Raw genomic sequence first — 20,952 nt, forward strand, 5'->3', positions numbered from 1 at the left:
GCTTCTTCTTGATACTCAGAGAATGTGAGGAATAGACTGAGGATGTAGAAAAATCATGATTGTCAAGAGACTGAGCACAATTTATAAAATCACTCCCTCTTTTGTGAGGATGATTCATTGCCCTTTGAGGCAAAAACAGTAAGCCACAGTAAATTATACCATCTACTAAGGAGGGCTTGAGTAGATTAAATGTGTTCCTCACTGTAAATCAGTGGACATGTGCTGAATAAATTGACCAATGGAGGTCGAGAGTTCTATGAGATGTATGACCCTTTCTCTTAAAGAGAATGATCATCCTCTAACAATAACAGGACTTAAGAGATGCCCTCCTTTAGCACTGGGGCAGAATTCCAATTCATTCTATATAAGTGAGCCTACACACACATACATCATGAAAATTCAATGTACTTATTTTAATTTTATATATTTTGCCACAATGTCAACAGTCTCAGTATAAACAATTACTTATGTGCATTCAAATTCTTCCTAAATGTATACAACATGGTTTTGAATGGGATATGCTGAGTCTATTTCAATGAGTAAAGCATAGAGAAAAGTCACAGTATCCTACCCTACCTTATCTTATCATCAGAGCAGACAGTATCCTTGGAAGATATGTTCTTGTTCACAGCCCAGAGAGGATGTGCTGGATAGGTAAGACTTAATTTTCATATCCATGAAGCAATGGCTAAGTTTAAGGTGGTTTATAGTCAAGATGATCAAGTTAGATAAATATAGACCAGCACAATGTTCACAGGTATCTAGAATTTTTAGAGCTTTGAGAAGGACATAGAAGTTGACAAGCTGGTTACTTTTTTTAATTGAAATCTGAATTTTTCTAAGTCTTGCACAGCTTCAATGCTGACTTTTTCTTTTGGTCCACCATAAGCTAGAGGACTAATTATCTTAGAAATCTTTGATTTAGAACAAAATTGCTAAGAATAGCAACTTACATTTCTGTGGCATTTAGAGTCAGCAGAGTGTTTTCCTTGCAATTATGTGAAGTAGATAGCATCCTTATCCTTATTTGTATTTTGTAGCTGAAGAAACTGAGACTTAACTAAATTAATTTGTTTACATAATGGTTACCCAGTTACTAAAGACTGGACCCTACTAGATTTGGATTCAAATCCTCATTCTCCCTTTAATCTCTACGTGACACTGGGCAAGGAACAGCCATTCTAGCAACTTGATCTAAGAAACATGAAACTAAGCGGATACATCTGAGCTCAAGCTTAGTTCCATAATTCTCATCTCTCCCCTTCTCTACTAAAAGAGATTAAACCGTACAATACAAATTGACACAAAGTAAAAAGTAAAAAGGTTTTCTTTACTGTCAGAAGTGACTTTCTCATAATCAAAGGCCAGAAAAGGCTTTTCTTATACAGGATTGTTTGTTGCCATATAAAATTCCATTAAACTAGATCAATAAAATGTTCTTTGTATAGACTGGCTGCCAAGAATAATAATGATGATGGTAATAATGATAGCTCACATTTACATAGTGCTTTAATATTTACAAAGCCCTTATTGGAACTTAGAAATAGCTTTGGTACAAAGAATACTTTTGACATTATACTTGGATTACAATTCTATCCTTTATATTATAAGATCATAGATTTGGAGTTGAAAAGGACATTATGAGTCACCTAGCCCAACTCCCCCATTTTTACAAAGAAAGATCTGAGTTATTAGATGCAATCATTTCTACAGTCCAACCAGCAGAGTCAGATTTGGCCTGAAGCACATTTCATATCCATGTGTGAATCCTGGCCTTCTTTCCACTGAATCCCAGTGCTTCTATTGGAGGCTACAATTTATCTGGAGTTCTAGGTGTCATGGCAAAGCATAGGTGAGCAGCATGGTAGAGTGGGAAGAATACCAACTCTAGATTCCAAAGCTTGGTTTAAGTTCTATTTCTGAGGTTTAGTATCTTTTCTTATCTATGTGACTTTGAGCAAGTCCTAAAGCCTTCCTGGCCTTTTATTACCTCATTATAAAGTGAAGGGAGTGCACTCAGTGATCTCAGAGGTCCCTTCTCATTCCAAATCTCTGGTCTCATGATTATATAGTCTCTGAAAATCCTCCCACCTCTTGAGTGATGAGTAATGATTTGGCAATCTCTCGGGTCCCTTCCAGCCCTGATTCTATAAACCATAAACATAAGAGAATGGAGAATTATACTATTAAAGTCATTTACCAATAAATTTGTATGGTTCATTATTAATGTTTTTAAAAACTTAAATAACTCCTCTTCTAAGACTTTAATGGTTTTCCATGAGGTTCTCATACTGATCCACACATGAGCATCACAAGGAGATACAATACATTGTAGAGATAAGATTCAAGAGGCTAGAGAGCTAAACGCTTCGCCACCAATCACAGAGAAACCAAGCCAATTTGAAAACCATAGTCTCTATCCACTTCCCTAAAAGCCATAATTTATTCTATTCTGTTTTTTTTTTTTTACAAAAACTAATTACTGTGTCCCATTCCTGTGCTAAGTACTGGAGACAGAGAAATATGAAATAGTCCCTACCCTTATGGAGCTTATATTCCAAAGGGGGAAGAGGGAATATAACGGTATAAGACAAGATATACCCAAATAAGATGAGATAGTGGATAGACCACTGACTTGGAGTCAAGAAGACCTTGAATTCAAATCTAGCCTCAAACTCATAGTTGTATAACCCTGGGCAAGTTTTGTGCTTTGCCATGACAAACCTCTCTTTGACTCAGTTTCTTCATCCATAAAAATGGATATAATAATATCTGCCTCCCAAGGTGATTGTGAGTATTAAATGAAATAATATTTATGAAACACTTTGCAAATCTTAAAGCACTATACAAATGCTACTATAAGGAATTCTAAAATACATACAAAATAAAAATTAACATGGAGATAGCACACCAACTATTATATAGATCATGCAAGGCTTCTTGTAGCAAGCAAAAACTGACCTGAGTATACAGAAGAATTAGAGAGAAAATGAGAAAGCCTTATAGCCATATAGTGAACTATTTGGCCCTCAAGATGGGAGTTGTAGGCCAGTTTGACCAGAATAAAGAATGTTTAAGGAGAGATTATGTGAAAATCAGTTGAGAAATGTGGGTAGGAGCCTGATTGTAAGTTCCAAAGGAATTTGATTTTTATCCCCAAAGGACCAAAAAATGCTGAAGCTTCCAAAGCAGGGAAATTACATGGTTGTAAATTTACTTCAGGATTACCAAATTCAGAACTTATATTCAGAATGCTTTGAAAAGAAAAAAAAAATTATGGAGATAGCTAGCTAAATTTCTTTTCTTTTTTAAGATTTTCTTTTGAGGGTTTTTACTCTTCTTAATTCTTATTAATATTGCTAATTAATATTTTTACCAGATTAAAAGACAAATGCAAAAGGCCTCCTTCCAATGCTCTTTTAACAGATTTAAGGACCACCATTTGGAGTCACCTTTAGTTATTTTTTGTTTTGTTTTTTTTTTCTGAGGTAATTGGGGTTAAGTGACTTGCCCAGGGTCACATAACTAGGAAGTATTAAGTGCCTGAGGACAGATTTCAACTCAGGACCTCCTGATAGAGCACCTCTATCCACTGCACCACCTAGTTGCCCCCACCTTTAGGTACTTGTAGAATCAATTGCCATCAAATCCTAAGTTCAGGTAATACAGTGCACATTGAACTAAACTCTTCCACCATATAAAGCACATGATCATAAGTAGTAAGTACAAGAAACAAAAAAACAAATAAAAAAATTCAAGCAAACAAATCCATAGATAAGGAGTATAATCCAGTATCCAGAAGCACATGTCACGTACACATAATTACATCATGTTCTGTATATAGCAAGAGCTTAGTTATTTCCAATTCTAATTTATATGTGTCTATATCAATTCCATAGATCGATGCACAATATTCACATCTTCAAAGGTAATGAAAAATTAGAATCCAGCAAATGGCAATGAAGACAGGATAATGATAGCATGTTTTCACTGCAGAATGCCATTCATCAGTGTATGTAGGAATGCTAGATTAATGGCACATTTAATCTTGTGGATGAATATCTTCTTTCTTCTTCTGATTTAGGAGACTCACCAAGTCAACGCTGCTGCTCATCCCTTTATTTGGAGTTCACTATATGATTTTTGCTGTGTTTCCTATTGGCGTTTCCAACACATATCAAATACTGTTTGAATTGTGTATTGGATCATTCCAGGTACTGTCATTCATAAAACTGCTTCATTTTTTCAGTTTCCTATCTTTGACTTCATAACCTCTGATGCTTTTTTCCTATTTGCAGGGCCTGGTTGTTGCAATTCTCTACTGTTTTTTGAACAGTGAAGTAAGTCTTTTACCTTTCTCTCAGGCTTACGGATAAAAATGTAATCAGTTGGGTTCCTAGCATGTTTGCTCAATCAAGTGTCATCACTGAATGCCCACAATATCAAAAGGGTATGACATTTTAGTTAAGGGTATCACACTGAAAATTGTTTTTTATATGTAATTGGGTGAAAATAAAACATTAAATCATCAAAAGGATGCAAAATAAATAAATAAATAAGTACCATGCTGGCTTCTATATTCAAAGAATGGACTGTCTCAGGAGGAAAAGAGAGGGAATTTCAAAACAGATTTCACTTGTAAAGTTAGAAGTTCTTTACTTTACACTAAGAATCTTGGTTTTCTATATAACTCCTAATCTGAATCATCTTCATTAAAGCCACATTCATGAAACCCACAGCTCCCTCCTCCTCCATCTCTCCTTCCAAAATTCACACCCTCCTCTCCTTCAGTCACTGTAAAATACTGTTACCAAAATAGTCTCCCCTACCACTTTCAACAGAGTCCAAAATGCCAGGTTGTCAGACCCATGACAACAACAGGAAATTTCAAGCTGAAAATTAATTAGAGTGTGCACGCTTTTTAATAAGCATCTGTCCTCAGTTCACTGCAGCTGCTGTCACCTTGCTCCATCCTTTAATCAGATAAAATAGTGGAAATCAGCCTGTAGCTGTTTAACATGCAAAAGTGAACATGAAGAAGCAAGAATTCAGTATTCTCAATAAACAAAGGTGTTAGCAGCTGTAGGATTCCATGTGGATGCCCTGTTTCTCACCTGCACATACACACAGGCTATACCCACACCCAAACTCCCAAGGTAGTTAATTGCCAAGAATTACCCACACATTGTATTTTAGCCCTTGGCTTTGGCCACTCCATCACCCATCTCAAAATTGCTCAAGCTCTTCATTTCTTTCCATCTGCCACCCCATTCCTTGCCACTTCCTATTGTATCTCTGATGTGGATCAAGAGTGTTTTCTGTCAGCCTCTAACTGACAATATGCTTTGCATTTGAAGCTGGGTTCTCTTACCCTAAATGCAACATTTTTCCTAGAGTATGTATGGTGTAGTTGAAAAAGTGTTGCATTTAGAAGAGAGAGGACCTGCATTCAAATTCTGCTAGGTGGTATAATGGATAGAGAGCTCGGTCTGGAGTCAGGAAAATCTGAATTCAGACCTCAGGTTCCTACTAGCCTCATCTGCTAAATGAGGAAAATAATGGCACCTTCTTCCAGGGTTGCTATGAGGTATAAATGAGATTTAATTTAATAAAGCAATTAGCACATAGTAAGCTCTATGTAAATATTAGTTATGGTGATGGTGTGACTGAGCAAATAACAAAACCCTTATCTTCAAAATGAGAGGATTATATTTTCCAGAGCTCTTCCAACTAAATAGATCTAAGTACCTCATAAGTAGGAAACAATTTCTCAATTTCACTTTGGCTAATCTGCAGCCTCTTTATTCATCACTCCTGATACAGGGAAATTGACCTGACACAAATGAAAGACATACAGTTTGCTTTCTAAAATATTGCTGTATATCCAACTTAAAAATTTTGAATGTAAATTAACCATTTCATCTTATTTTCTTTTGTATGAATGGCCTACATTATTCTTCTTGTTGGTCTATTGTGTGACCCCATTTGGGGTTTTCTTGACAAAGACACTGGGATGTTTTGTCATTTCCTTTTCCAACTCATTTTGAGGAAACTGAGACAAAAGGGTAAAGTGACTAAAAGCACACAATGTAACTTCCTAAGATTACACAGCTAGTAAGAGTCAGGCCAAATTTGAAGTCCTGATTCCTGATTCCAGGCCCAGCACTCTATTCATTGTGTCATCTAGTACGTTCTAGGATCTCCCCAAATTCTAGAGACTAGAAGCTTCACCCTCACATAGTTTGCCAGAAAAAAAGTCTCTGTGTACTCCCTTCTCTTTGTTTTCTCTTTCATATCATTTCATTATCACATTCATTACAAGATTTGGAATCTTAGAATTGGAAAGGAATTCAGAGGTCACCCAGTCCAACTCATCTCTGAACAAGAATCTTCTCTACAAAATTACCAAAAGAGTGGTCAGTTAGCCTTTCATTACTTCTTCTGAGATTCCTAGAACTCTGTCCTGGAGCAGCTCATTCAACTTCTCCATAGCTTTGGTGTTGGGAATTTTTTCTTTCTGTGTAGCCAAAATCTGCCTCTCTGAAGTTTCTACCTATTGCTTCCTAGTGGCAAGAAAAACAAGTCTAATCCAATTGTGTGATAGTAAATGTTTAACAATCAACTTTCCAAAAATAAACACACAACACACACACACACACACACACACACACACACACACACACACACCAATTTTTTTTTAACTGAGGCAATTGCCCAGAGTCACACAGCAAGGAAGTGTTAAGTGTCTGAGACCAGAATTGAACTCAGGTCCTTCTGACTTCAGGGCTGGTGCTCCATCCTCTATGCCATCTAGCTATTCCTCCTCACACTATATTCTTAAATTTAATCTGCATTATTAACATTTTCTCCATTACCTTATTGTGTCCAGAAAATAAACAAAACAATAAATCAAGCGCTGAGGTGTAATGCTTGCTGATATCCAAGAAAATATAATAAACAGACTGTTTTGAACTGGCCCTGGCACACCTTCTTCCATATAGAATCAGCTAGATGGCATAATAGGGCAGCTAAATGGCACAATTGATAAAGTAGCAGACCTGGAGTCAGGAAAACTCTTCCTAAGTTCAAATCTGACTTCATACACTTATTAGCTGTGTGAAGCTGGGTAAGACACTTAACCCTGTTTGCCTCAGTTCCTAATCTGCAAAATGAGATAAAAAGGTTAACAGCAAACCATATCTTTGTCAAGAAAACCCCAAATGGTCTTATGAAGAATCAGACACAAATAAATGACTCCACAACAATGGGTGACGTAGTAGATAGGATGCTGAGTCTAGCTGAGTTTAAAATCTGTAATCATGTGACAATGGATGAAATCATTTAACCTCTATTTGCTTTAGTTTTTTCAAGTATAAAATGGGGATAATAACAGCACTCCTACTTACCAGGCCTCTACTAACCTGATTGTGGACAAAAAGAACACAAGGACTACACAATTCTTGCCCTAAATGTTGGGATTAAACCAAGAAACCAAGTCTTTTTTTTTAAAACAATTACTTTGGGCTTATATTTTTCAGGAATACAAAGGTAACAATATGAAGTTCTATTTATACAGAATCATTAACATATAACTGGAAGCATTCTGAGAAGTCACTTAGTTCATTTACTATTTTATAGATAAGGAAATTGTGGCCTCTGTAGGTTAAATTAATTGTCCAAAGTCACATGCATCAGAGATAGGGTTGGAGGGTACTCTGACTCCATTGAGACTTCTTTCTTCGATACTCGTTCTTCCCTTGACCAATCCATCAACAAATATTCATAGCATCTGTTATCTTCCAGAACTGTGGAAGGCCCAGGAGATAAGAAGACAAAAATAAAAGAAGCAGGCTCTGAACTCAAGGAGCTTTCATTTTAGAGGAACAGACAGTACTTAGTCTGCATGAAACTACACAAAATAAACACAAAGCTATTTTTAACTAGTCGATCCCCTTTCTATTCTTTCTCGCAGGTGCAAAGCGAGCTAAAGAGAAAATGGCGAAGCTTGTGCTTGAACCAGTCCATGAACCGGGATTACAGGCTTCATAGCTCCTCGATCTCTCGCAATGGCTCGGAAAGCATCTTACATTTCCATCGGAACTCCCGAGCTCACTCCTTCCTGCAGACCGAAACCACAGTGATATAAGCAACAAAGTCCAGCTATCCAAGCCTATATCCCCTGTGGCCAAATGTGATATATTTCTCAGCTATGCTGGGGTGCTTCTGCTTCCCCTCCCTATCTCCGTGTCTTAAATGGCCCATTCTGTGAGCCATTGGCAGCTCAGCCCTGTAGACTCTGAGCTTTAAGTTAGATTCACTCATATTGTACTCTCGTGTGATGTGTTTGTCATGTATCTGGATCTGAAAGCTAATTATGGCTAAACTGCAGTATTTTTAAGAGCTTCAGACCTAGAATGTACGTGTATTGGGGATCTTTGATAAAGTGTCCATTATCAAGGGGAAAAGAGAAGGGAGTGGGATGATTTCTGAGATGCACAGGTCAAAGTTGATCAAGCACAGCAAGAGAGATCCAAGAGCTAGACCCTGCCCTGTAAAGAATCACTGCTCTCGGTAGTCTCCCTCTGACCCTAGTGAGGTCTTCATCAACTTCCCTGTTCAAGCCTCTAGTTTAAACATAAAAACAAGCAACCCTTTATTTTCTATGGGAAATACTGTTTGGATTCAGACCTACCTCAGTGAAAAATGTGCCCTACAAGAAGGCATGTTCTCTGGCATTCATGATGTCTGGCTTTTAAAAGCCATACCCCAAAATGAACCCTAAAGAAGGCAAAAACCATCAAGTAGCTCAAACTTCACTGTCAGCTCTCATTCTCAATTCTTAGTGAGCCTTTACTTCCCCTTGCCTGCCCTGGTTATCTGGGCATCCCCTCTGAGGAATCTCTGTAGGCTTTTCTCCTCCCAAACAGTGTCCCCTAAGACTTATTTCTATCTTCCCTTTTCAACAAAATTAATTTATTCTTTGACTCATCCCCAACTTTTTCTCTCAGCTAGAAAAGTAATTTAATCAACCAACATTTTCTTTAAAGTATTAATAAAAAATACTTAGAGTATTGCCCATCTTGTGAATACTTTTTAAACAAAAGTTTCTAATTCTTCTTCTCCCATTAAATCTTTAATGGTGGGATTTTAGGCCTTGTAACAGGGAGATAGATACAATATTTAAGTCCAGGGGGATGAAAGATACCAGATAGGCATCTTCATACTTTATGTGAAAAGTCAACCCCAGTTTAAATACTCAGTCTTAAATGTGAAAATACAGGCCAATCACCAGAGTAAAAATGAAGAAAATATCAAATGATGGAGGGAGGGGATAGGACACTTTTAACTCCTTTGTCAAATTTCAAAATTTCTTTTCAGTGGAGAATTATTAGAACAGTGCACAAAGGGGGAAATTGTCTACAATTCATTTTAGAAATACAGTGCCTGCAATCAGCAGTCTGAACTTTTATACAAAGTAATTGGGGGGTTTCTGACCTGAAAGAAATAGAAGGGGCAGCCCCAGTGAGAAGGGAAGATACTGCAAAGGACATTTTATTTATGTTATGTGTATGGCATATCCGTACATCATACACAATGAAATAAGACTAGTCTTGTCCAAGGTTCTGTGGTAGTCTTAGAATTCTTGGTTTATTTTAGAAGAAAAAATTTGCCTTTTACAGAGGTGAGAGCAGGGTTTCCAACCTGTTAAGACTTCTAGGGAGGCCCATGGATTGATGTAAAGGGGTCTGGGAGCTTGGATGGGGGAAAACATATCGGTTTATTTTCATTAATCTCTAACTAAAATTTAGCATTTCCTTCAACTCTTAAAAAAAAAAAAAAAAAAAAAACACATTATTCTGAGAAGGGATCATAAGCTTTAGCAGATTGCCCAAGGGGTCCATAATACACAAAATGTTAAAAAAAAAAATAACTCTTTTGTTTAAAAGTTTACAATGGAAGAAAGAGTGACAGAATGATGAGCAAGTTGCTTTAAAAAGTTGGAGGATGCATGGCAGGTGAACAAACCAATTCCTGTCTTTCCTTCCAAAGGTTTTCTGCATCTCATCACCATCACCATCACCATGCACTCAGCTTTGCTAGATACTCTGAGTTCTGATAGTCCTCCAAGTCCTTCAGAAAGCACACATTCCATGTGTAAACAAAATCATAGTTTGAAAACCATGAAATTGTATTAAGGATTTCTCATAGTGTTGTATAGTTACATAGTAAAGCTACATGGCAATGAATTTAAGGGACAAAATAAGCTATATTTTTATTTACAACATAGAGTGGGTCTTTGGTCATATCAAAATGAAGTGACAGGCAGAGAGCTGAGGAGAGCAGTGGGGAAGTAGAAGGCTGAAACCAATAAGGACAATGGAATAGACTTGGATGAAGCCATAATATAGAGGTAGTTAAGGTCCCATCTTATCCTTTATGCAGTAGTTTCTTGCACTTCCAGTTCTGGGCAGTTAGAGATAATAAAGATCTCAGGTCTTCTTACAAGTCACTTTCAATTCATGAAATCCACATTTCTGATGAACTAGGGTTAAATAAAAATGGAATTTTATTATGATAGAGTAATATTGTCTTCAATATAGAATTCAAAGCCATTGAGATGGAATGGCAAACCCTTGACTCATATGGAATTCTTTTATTTAATTGAATTAGATGAAATCAGCTCAGGAAAACAAAGCTTTTCTGGGATAACCATTAGCCCATGAGACTAACCTCATGATACAGAACTGGATGTTATGAGGGTGTATTACTTTGTTATCATCAGATTCTGATTTTTGCTTTACCTTAATGGACTGGAAAATAGTTTGGGCAAAAGTTCTTTGGGAGAGAGGGAAAACAAAATGGAAGGAAGATGAGACTGGGCTATCTAAAAAGAATGTCTTCAGCATGGCATGTACAGAAGTAAGCATTAACTAACCCACTAAAATTCTTTCCAAAATTTGGGTCTCCTATAAGAGAAAAGGGTATGATTCCTCCTTGCCCCAGAGGAGCAGGTAAATAAGATAAAAAACTAAAAAGAACATTTGCAGGTCATCCCTTGTAAAAAATGAAAGTCAATTCCTTTTTTTTTTTTTACAGATAAGGAAGCTGAGACCCAGCTATGTTAAATTACTTGTCCAAGGGCATTTAAGTATTAAGGCTCAAAAGGAAGATTTGAATCCAAGCCATTGGGCTACAGAATGAATGCTCTTAGAAGACCAAAAAGAACTTGTTTTATCATCAGAGGATATAGATATATTGTCCTAAGCAATTCATTTCTCTTTTATGGGTCTCAATTTACTCATTTGTAGAACAGAGGTAGAGAACTCAGATTTATCTCTTCCTGTTCAGACTCCTAAGATCTTTGAAAAAAATCGGAAAGATTTCCTTTCAGTTAATTAAAGGTCTTGCCCCTCTTCAGAAATATATATGGGAACCTAAATAAGAAAGAACCATCCTGGAAAATTCTGTTCAGTTAGATATTTGCCAAGGCAAATAGGAAGCCTTTTCTGCTTTTATCTTGTTCAGTAAAAGGAGGTAATAAAATGGGTTCAATATTTATTAAAAGAATAATTTATTTAGCAAAGCATTAAGTACTCAAATACTCAATTTTTAAAAATCTGGAATTTGGAGAGTACAACAGAGTCCATCATGTCATAAATATTTCCCATTCAATGAATTGTCAATATTTTTGATTTAACAATTTCACATGTGTAAATTGACTGAGAATGCCATCCTTAGTATATGTAGAAGGCTTACTCCAAAGTGGGACATACATGATGTACTAAATGTAGTTCTGCTATTTAGTCAGTTCAGTCACATCCAACTTTTTGTGACTCTAGTTGGGATTTTCTCAACAGTGATACTGAACTGATTTGCCATTTCCTTTTCCAGCTCATTTTACAAATGAGAGAACTGAGATAAACAGGACTTTGAGATCAGATTTGAACTCAGAAGATTAGTCTTCCTCACTGCAGGCCTGGCACTATATTCATTGCACCACGTAGCTGCCTTTCTAAATGAAGCTACTGACAGGTAAAAGTGGAGAAAAGCCCAAGACATCATCAGAGATGACAAGGTGATCTACTACTAATTGCCTTTTGAAAAGCACCTAATGATGTTAAAGGAAAGGCTTCTAAAGTAACTAATATAATTACCTGGGGGTCACCCTACAAAGGCAAAAAACAAATTCTGACAACTCCAGGGAAATTCAGATTGTTTTCTTGTAGGATAAAAATGGAATCCATTGCTAGAATTTCCAGACAGTGGAAGTGGAAATAATACAAGAGTTCCAGGATTTCTATAATGAATGAATAAGTACAATAGTTATTTGGGAACATGTCTTATTAATCCTACTAGGTTACAGTTCCATGAGGTCAGAAATTGACTTTTTTATCCCCCCCAAGAAACTTTTACAAAGTAGGTGTTCAACAAATATCCACTGAATAAATGAAAAACAGTGCTCTAAATCCAGTAATGAGAGTCAAATAGGAAAAATATATATAGAGAGAGACTTTATTCTCCACTTTCCCCTACCCCAAACAGAAACCCACACCCATTCCATATAATATGTATCCTTTCCTTTTCCTAACGTGGTAATCTTTTTGTGGGTGGCTTGAAAATTTAAGTGGATAAGATGTATAAAGTCAGAGAAACCGAAAAGTGATTAATATTTATAGCAGGACCAAAGATATGTAAAAAAGAATTCAACTGTAGTTTGGCTCATTTGTATTTACCCTGCCTACAATGTGAACAAGTCAGTTGCATGGCCAGGGAAAAAAGAAAAAAACAACAACAAAAAAAAAACCTTGTATAGCATTATGTGTTGTATAAAATCTATTGTAACTAAATCAATAAAGCATTGTTTATGTGGGTCATCCCAAGTTATGGAAATATCTCTGTTATACAGAATCATTCTTTGTAGTGGTATTTGACATACTGAGACTTTTGTCTTTTATAGAACCAACCAACATCTAGACTATATATATCAGGATCTTTTTATCCTGTATATCATTCAACACCCATTAAACAATGTAATAATCCTTTTGACTTCATGTTCCATCAATGAAAAAAAACAGGTTCTGATCCAATCTCTCATTACTGTTTTAAGATGAATTCTAGAGATCAGGGGACTCTTTTTTTCTAAGAAAGTAATCTATAAGCTCCCTGAAGCCAGGGACTAGGAGCATATTCTACTTCTTTATTCCTAGCACAGGGATGTGTATATGGCAACTTCTCAATAAATTGTTGTATAATGGAAGTGTAGAACAGAGAAGCAAAAGTGCAAACCTATTTTATTCACAATCTTTTTCCAGTGATACAAGAGATCTTGGTTCAAATACCATATCTTCATTTATTATTAATATGATCATGGGCATGTCAGTTTACCTCTAAGACTCAGTTTTCTCATGAAAATAATGTGTATAATCCCTGCCTCATTCACTCATTATAAAATGTTCCCAAAGGGTCTGGTATTTCCCTTCATTTTCTCTGACTTTCTCTACAAGGAAACAGGTACTGACTGTCTATAAGGTCATGACAAGATGGATAATCCCAGGAAACTATGTGACCTATCTGTAATTACACAGCTAGTAAGTGTCAGAACTTCTACTTGAATCCATATCTTATTGCCTTTTGTGAGAAATATACTTTATAACACCCTATAGAAAAACAAGTTATATTCATTACTATATTATACACATATACCAGAAGTTACATGGGTCATCTCAGTGTTTCCAAAACAGTTTACAAAAGGCCAATTTTATGGTTGTTATTAAGCAAATCCTGACAGCAGCAGATGGAGAGAAGTCCACATTAGGACCCTTCTTCTTCTTCTCACAGAATCTTTTTTTAAAAATGAAAATGTAAATATTTCTCATTCTACAGCTGAGTCTCATCCTGATCTACAAACATCTGACAAGCAACCAGCCAATCAGCCTCTTCCTCCTCTGAATGCTATATCCAGCTGACAATCATTCAACAAATGTCCTGTATTATTTGTCCTGTTATTGGGAAGGATGACTTCTACAACCCAATGTGCAGTTTTTAAGAGGACCCTTGGGGGTTAATGATAACAAAAGAGGATTTAGTGCATCTTTCATATGGAAAATTTTCTGTTATAAATGGGGAAAAAAAAGAAATCTGTCACTTCCTTCCCTCTCTCCAGGGGCTCAGGAAGGGAAAGAAACTTGAGGTAGGTTAAGGAATCTCCTTGTTGAGAAAGTATTCACATCAGTTTGGGTTTGTCTGGGATATCATATAAAACAAATCTTCACTACAAGGTATATGATTTTATTCCCAAATAGAAATGTTACTATAAATGAAAACAAAGGAACCTTTTAAATTTTAATTGTCTGCATTTCCATACAAACACATACATTTCTGGTGATTGAAGGAAGAGAGCCCAAACCAAGGTTTAGCACATAAAATGTATGTCACACACACAAAAAAATCAGCTTGATGTATTGGGAAGACCAGTGGAGTTGGAGTACAACAGGGTCTGAGTATGGCCTCTATAATTACTAGCAAGGTGATCTGGTACATTTAACTTCTCTAAAAATCAGCTCTCTTATCTGTAAAATAAAGATAATATTATTTAAATATCAAATAATAATATTTAAATTAGGTTCCCCCAGAAGTCTATGATGAGGAATAAAGTAAATAATGTATATGAGTACTCTGAAATGCATTCTGATTTTTTTCCAAGTGACATTTGTGAAAATACTAACATCATTATTATATAATTTATATGGAGCTCTACAAATATCATCCTATTTTATCTTTATAATAACCCTGGCAGGTAGTTGTTATTATCATCCCATTTTACAGGAGGCAACTAAAACAAAAAGAGGGGAAATGACCTGCCCAAAGTCACTTGGATAATAAGTGTCTAATAGCAGTTTTGAATTTAGGTCTTATTCTTGGTCCATTTTTCTATCTACTGTGCCTCCTCAGTATCTATCTTGCTATCACAACACATATATTGTCATACCATCATTTATTTTGGGGGTTCTTTTACAAATATTTCATTTCGTGATTCATTTAATAATCACACATAAAGAGCTGTATGCCGAAAGATCTTGGCTTGAGAATATGAGTGCAAAGCACCTGACAAAAATTGTTTTCATTTTAGAGGAGATGTGACAGTTGTCTTCAAAATATGCAAAGACAACCAAGAGGAAAAACAATTGGACTTTTTCTGCTTAGCTCCAAAATGCAGAAATAAAAGGAATGAGGAAAAGTTACAAAAAGGCAAATGTAGCTGGATATTAAAAAAAAAAGAAAAAAATGTCCTTACACTGAAAGCTATTCCAAAGTAGAATGAATGGCCTCTGAAGCTGTCATTGGACTACAAACAGAGACTAGATGACCACTTGTGGGCAAGTTATAGACAACATTCTTGTTCATGTGTGCATTGAACTATGTCTGTGGGTCTTGTTCAAATTGAAACTCTATGATTGTGACAATACAATTAAAGTTTATGATAATCTAATTCACTGGTATGTGTATATTGATATATAATGGACCAATCTGATTATTCCAAATAAATGACTCTATTCAATAAGGGCCTGAGATATTCAATAAATTCTTTTATGAGCACCAATAAACTTAGTGCTACAAGGGATTTAATAGAATCTAAGACATCACGCTTATCTCCCAGCTTATTCTTCAGTTTGGTAGGTGAGATATGACCAATGAAGAGATAAATGACAGTATCAGGCAGAATCTTCTTAGAGCCAAATGGAAGTGGGAAAGAAAATAAATAAATGTTATGAGAGTTTAACAACGAAGGAATCCTTCTAGGCCAAGGTGATAGGTGACCTTCATCAGTGAAGGATATGAGCTGGATTTTAAAAGATATGTAAAATTTATCTAAATGGGGAGGATAGAAGAAGTTCTAAGAGTTCAACCAATGAATGGTCAAGTTAAGAAGTATTTGATTCTAGATAAGACCTAAACAAGTCTTAAAAAGATAGAAATATTTGTTGAAGGAAATGCAGGAATACCAATAGGATCATTATGTACCCAAGTTCTCTCCTCACATATAGCATACCCCATGCATATACATGAGATAGGCTTTTTTTTTTCTTAAAAGGCAACAAAAGTGTCCCTGTACTCTATAGCAGCTTCCTGATAGTCTCTGACTATACTAACTTAGCTTACTGGTCACCTGTGAGCATATGAAGGAGTGGGATCCTTCAAGTCTGAAGGATGTCTCAACTCATTCTATCTTGCCGACCAGAGAAGTTTCTAAATGTAAGCAAGGGAAGATTCCCACATCTATCAATAAGCAGACTTCCTTTTATTAAGTACTGCATTACTAGTGTCTCATTTCATTTCAACCAAATCCAAACCACCAGAAGATTAACCTGAATCAGACTTTCCAAGCACAGTGCCTAAAAGGTAGAAATAAGGCTAGGAGAAACTTGAGACTGGAAGGATGTGACTTATCTCCCTTATTGCTGAAAAGAATATGTAAAAGCTGAGGAACACTGGTATATACCTGCCATTGTGGGGCCTACCAGCTTAGGTTTTGCAAACTAGTCCAGTGAGAAAAGGAACATCCAAGTTAGGGGAAATATCAGAAACACAGGTTAGATTGCAGGAATGAGCATAATGACTCCTATTAGACAAGGAAAAGTCAGCTCATTCACTATTCTCTGCCATATATTCCTTTTTTTCCTTTTTGAGAACCTACCACATGTTTATTTTTGCCTCCTCTTTTAAACTAACATGAGCACTTTAAGCTTTCCCCCAACATAATACCTAATAAAACTAGTTTGAAAAAAGAACTTAAATTAGACACATTCTAAAATTATTCAACCAAAATAAAATCAGATCTAAATCTTCATCAAGCTGAACCTTAGCCAAATTAACATTTAATTTAGGTCAAAGCGTGGGTTTCATTTTGGTCTTTTGATGAATGTTCCTAATTAGAAATAATTAAGCAACTTGCCATTCACTCTGAAGGACATGTTAAATCTAGAATATATATTCAGATTAAATAGCAGATCCCCATAAACAAATTTTCCAAAACACTATTTGACATAAAATTAGGCCTAAATCCTTGCCAGATCTCTATTTTGGGGGTGTTGCTGCTCTAGGATGAAACATGTTTTCTCTCTAGGAGAAATATGTCAGAGAGTGGGAAAGATTTTGCTAGGTTTAAATAGGATCTGTGATACAGGAAAAAATCAAGACCCAACTTTTGGGGTCTAATCCAGGGGTCCTTAATCTTTTTCAGTGTCATATTCCCATAGCATTCTAGTGAAGCCTACAGATCCCTTCTCAGAATAATGAGCTAGAGATGGAGACAAAATCTTGGAGAGAAATAGAAAAGAACTGCCTGGTGGAAAACAAAGCTAGATCAAAGGACAGAATTAGCTATCTAAGTGGAAATAAAGGAATACAAAGAGACAACAAAGCAGTGAAGTAGGATGAAGGATATTCATCATCATCATCATAATTATAATATTAATTAATAATAATCAATATAATAATCATTAATAATAATTATCATATAATAATAATCACAGTAATGAATAATCAGAAGTTCTTCATGAAAAGTGAGCCATCTACATCCAGAGAAAGACTGGGGACTGAGTGTGGACCACAGCATAGCATTTTTACTCTTTTTTGTTGTTGTTCATTTGCATTTTGTTTTCTTACTCTTTTTCTTTCTATTTTGAGCTGATTTTTCTTGTGCAGCAAGACAATTGTATAAATGTGTTTACATATGTTGGATTTAACATATATTTTAACATGTATAACATATTGGATTGCTTGCCAACTAGAAGAGGGGATGGGGGAAGGAGGAAAAAATTTGGAACACAAGGCTATGCAAGGATCAATGTTGAAAAATTATCCGAGCATATGTTTTGAAAATAAAAAATTTTAATAAAAAAATTCAAATCTCAAAAAAAAAAAAAAAAGAAAAGTGAGTTGTGCTATCACAATAGCAACTTTCCACAGACTAAACTTTTTGAATGGTTCTGCAAGTGGGTCTGTTTTTTATGACATAGTCTCAAAGGCAAAACCACAACTTATACAGCAATATCTTCATTTACCTCATCCCAAGAACCTTCCACATCATATAGAAGAGGTATGACTATGCCTTGAGTGAGCCCTGAAGAATCAGAATGGGTATAGATTCAGGGTCTTCAATAACCAAGTTACCTCCTGAGGGATCTAGAAAATCTGTCAAGCCACAGAAAGGTTCAAGGTGGTCTCATCCCTCAGCTTTCAGCACCCCTATCACAGTGGACCTTAGGCAGACTTGCTGAAGGTTTTTCAAAGCATTTGCTTGGCACACTGTCCCTGCTAACCCTAGTTGTCTAGCTCTAGAGGAGGCTTTTGTCTAGGTTGTATTAATTATTTGTATCCTGAAGATCCACTTTGAGAAGTTAATTATGGCCTCCCAACAATTACTGTCTCTTATATGACCTTAAAATATTATCTTGAATATGACTACTCATTGGGAAGTTTTATAGAAAATTTATCATTCTTACCAATATGGAAAAATGATAGAATTTGGATCTGGAAATATAGATTCTCATCCAGGAAAACTTTTTTTTAATGAGGAAACTGTTATCAAGAGAAGTGACTTGCTTAATGTCACACTATATTATAGTAAATTAAATAGTCAGAATACAAGTTTTATAACTCCATATTCCATCCTCTTTCTGTGTCCTAAAGCATTGAGAAAAAGTCAGGATTTACATATCACATAGCTGGGTCTGACATTCAAGAGTTATACTACAGTAATCCAACCTCCTCCTCATTGAAATGAGAAACAAATTTAGAAAAATGAAATGGTATTAATGAAAATGAAGGGCAGAAGAATGAGAATGAGATGAGAGAACTTGGTTTACAGTTTTAGAGGAATCAAAAACATGGCAGGCAAAGTACCTAAGCATAGTCCAAAGTAGAACAAAATGTAATTAAGAAATATTCAATAAAATAAAGACACAATGAAGTATAGATAATGTTAATACATGGTTTTCTAACTCAATATGTGTCCGCAGGAATCCTTATATAAGTGATCTCACTTTCTTTTTGAGTTTGAAAGTGATGTACAGTTTCAAATACAATCAATCAGCTAAGTGGATAAACTGCTGTGATTGGAATAAGGAAGATCCTAAATCGCTTATGCTATCCTCTCCTCAGTTTTCTTATCAATAAAATGGAAATAACCATTCCATCCATTTCCCAGAGCTATTGTGAGGATCATATCTGAAGTGTTTTGCAGATCTAAATGTGCTGTATAAATGCTAGCTATTATCATGAAAGCCAATAATCATAGCAATGTAGTGTGTCCTTGCCAGGCTTTGAGAGCATTGAAAGATCTATTTCAGGAGAGGCTAGAATCTAATCACCTTTAAAATTCAAATCTACAGCTGTGAATAGCTTTGCTATTCTCAACAATACAATGATCTGAGACTCCTCTGAAGGACATATGATGAAAAAATGTTATCTATATCCAAAGAAAGAACTGATTGTATCCGAATCCAGACTGAAACATACTTTTTAAAACTTTTTTTTCTTGAGGGTTTTTTTTGGGGGGAGAGATTTATAGGGTTTGGGGGGTTGTTTTGTTTTGTTTTGTTTGTAAAATGGCTTTTTTGGAAATGTTTTGCACAACTTCACATGTGCCTTCTCAATTGGGGATGGGAATGAGGAGAAAGGAGGAGAATCTGGAACTCAAAATTTTAAAAACAAATGTTAAAAAATTGTTTTACATGTAAAGGAGAAAAATAAAAATATTTAAAAGAAAAAATTCAAATAAAATTCAGATCAAAGTTCATTTTATTCAGGAAGTCTCCTTTACTCAAACTCAGCTCATACCCTTATCCTTTTTTATCTCTCTCTTTTTTAACTTAATAGTATTTTGTTTTTTCTAATTACATGTAAAGATAGTTTTCAACATTCACTTTTGCAAGATTTTGAGTTTCAAATTTTCCCCTTTTCTCCCTTATTTCCCCCCTTCCCAAGACAGTAAGCAATCTGATATAGGTTATACATGTACAATTATTTTAAACATGTTTCATATTTCATTCCCTTATCCTGCATCCCATGAATTGACACATTCCATTTAGAGGATCACAGATTTAGAATAAAAAGGACCTCAGATATCATGGCTTGCCATTGCCCTAAATTTTACAGATTAATTATGACCAAGAGGTTAATGTAGGCAGTAAGATGTAGAATTAAGATCTTTGAATCACACTGCCTCTCTAAGACTAGGTACTCTGGTAGATGGACTACAGTCCCCTCCAAGAGGGTGTCAGTCATAATTATAGGGTCCTGGTTTTGAAGGCCAGGTGTGAGCCCTTCATTTTAGAAGGACTACTGAGAAACTTGAAGAATGTCCAAAGGCAGATGAGCAGGCTGGCAAGGGGCCTCAGAACCAACTCATGAAGAACTACCATTCAAAAGGAAGAAGAACTTATTCCAGGAACCATAAGTAGACATTACTAAAATGGAAGAAAAGAAATCTGGTGGTGGAGAGAGAAATTGTATCTCAGGTGCAAAGATGTCCAAGGCAAATGACACTCCTCCCTCCGACTGCAATCCCTCCTTTGGATTTTGAAGAAGGGGAAGGATTGTGTAAGAGGAGGATGCACAGTGAAGGTATTGCTGCTATAAGAAGAAAGCATATCCCCTCCCCTCACACAACCCCTAAGCTAATTAGGATTCCACTTATTCTGTACAGATCCAGAAGGAATTCCCTTTCCTTTTGTACCTCAATTTCCTCATATATAAATAAAAGGGTTTGGCTAAATGATTCTAAGTTATCTTCTTATTCTAAGTCTATGAGTCTATGACCAGATATCACTAATATTTTTTATTCTCTTAAAGACAAAAAAATATTCTCTCATATAAAAGCTAGAAATAAATTACCTTTTTCCCAACCAGAGGAAGCACTTTGAAATTTCTGGGATGATTATTTCCAAT

The 20,952-nt window shown here is 35.7% G+C and overlaps 1 protein-coding gene across 1 annotated transcript in view; it reads left to right on the plus strand.

The window, feature by feature from the left end:
• VIPR2 (vasoactive intestinal peptide receptor 2) overlaps positions 1 to 9,078 on the plus strand; it is a 140,773-nt gene extending 131,695 nt beyond the window's left edge. Inside the window, exons 11-13 of the mRNA XM_074267293.1 lie at positions 4,085 to 4,214; positions 4,299 to 4,340; positions 7,973 to 9,078. Coding sequence (XP_074123394.1) covers positions 4,085 to 4,214; positions 4,299 to 4,340; positions 7,973 to 8,146 — 346 coding nt within the window. The 3' untranslated portion in view covers positions 8,147 to 9,078. The remainder of the gene's footprint in view (positions 1 to 4,084; positions 4,215 to 4,298; positions 4,341 to 7,972) is intronic.
• The last annotated feature ends 11,874 nt before the right edge of the window (positions 9,079 to 20,952 follow it).

Source organism: Sminthopsis crassicaudata, chromosome 5, assembly GCF_048593235.1.
Source record: "Sminthopsis crassicaudata isolate SCR6 chromosome 5, ASM4859323v1, whole genome shotgun sequence".
In the NCBI taxonomy this organism is placed as follows: Eukaryota; Metazoa; Chordata; class Mammalia; order Dasyuromorphia; family Dasyuridae; genus Sminthopsis; species Sminthopsis crassicaudata.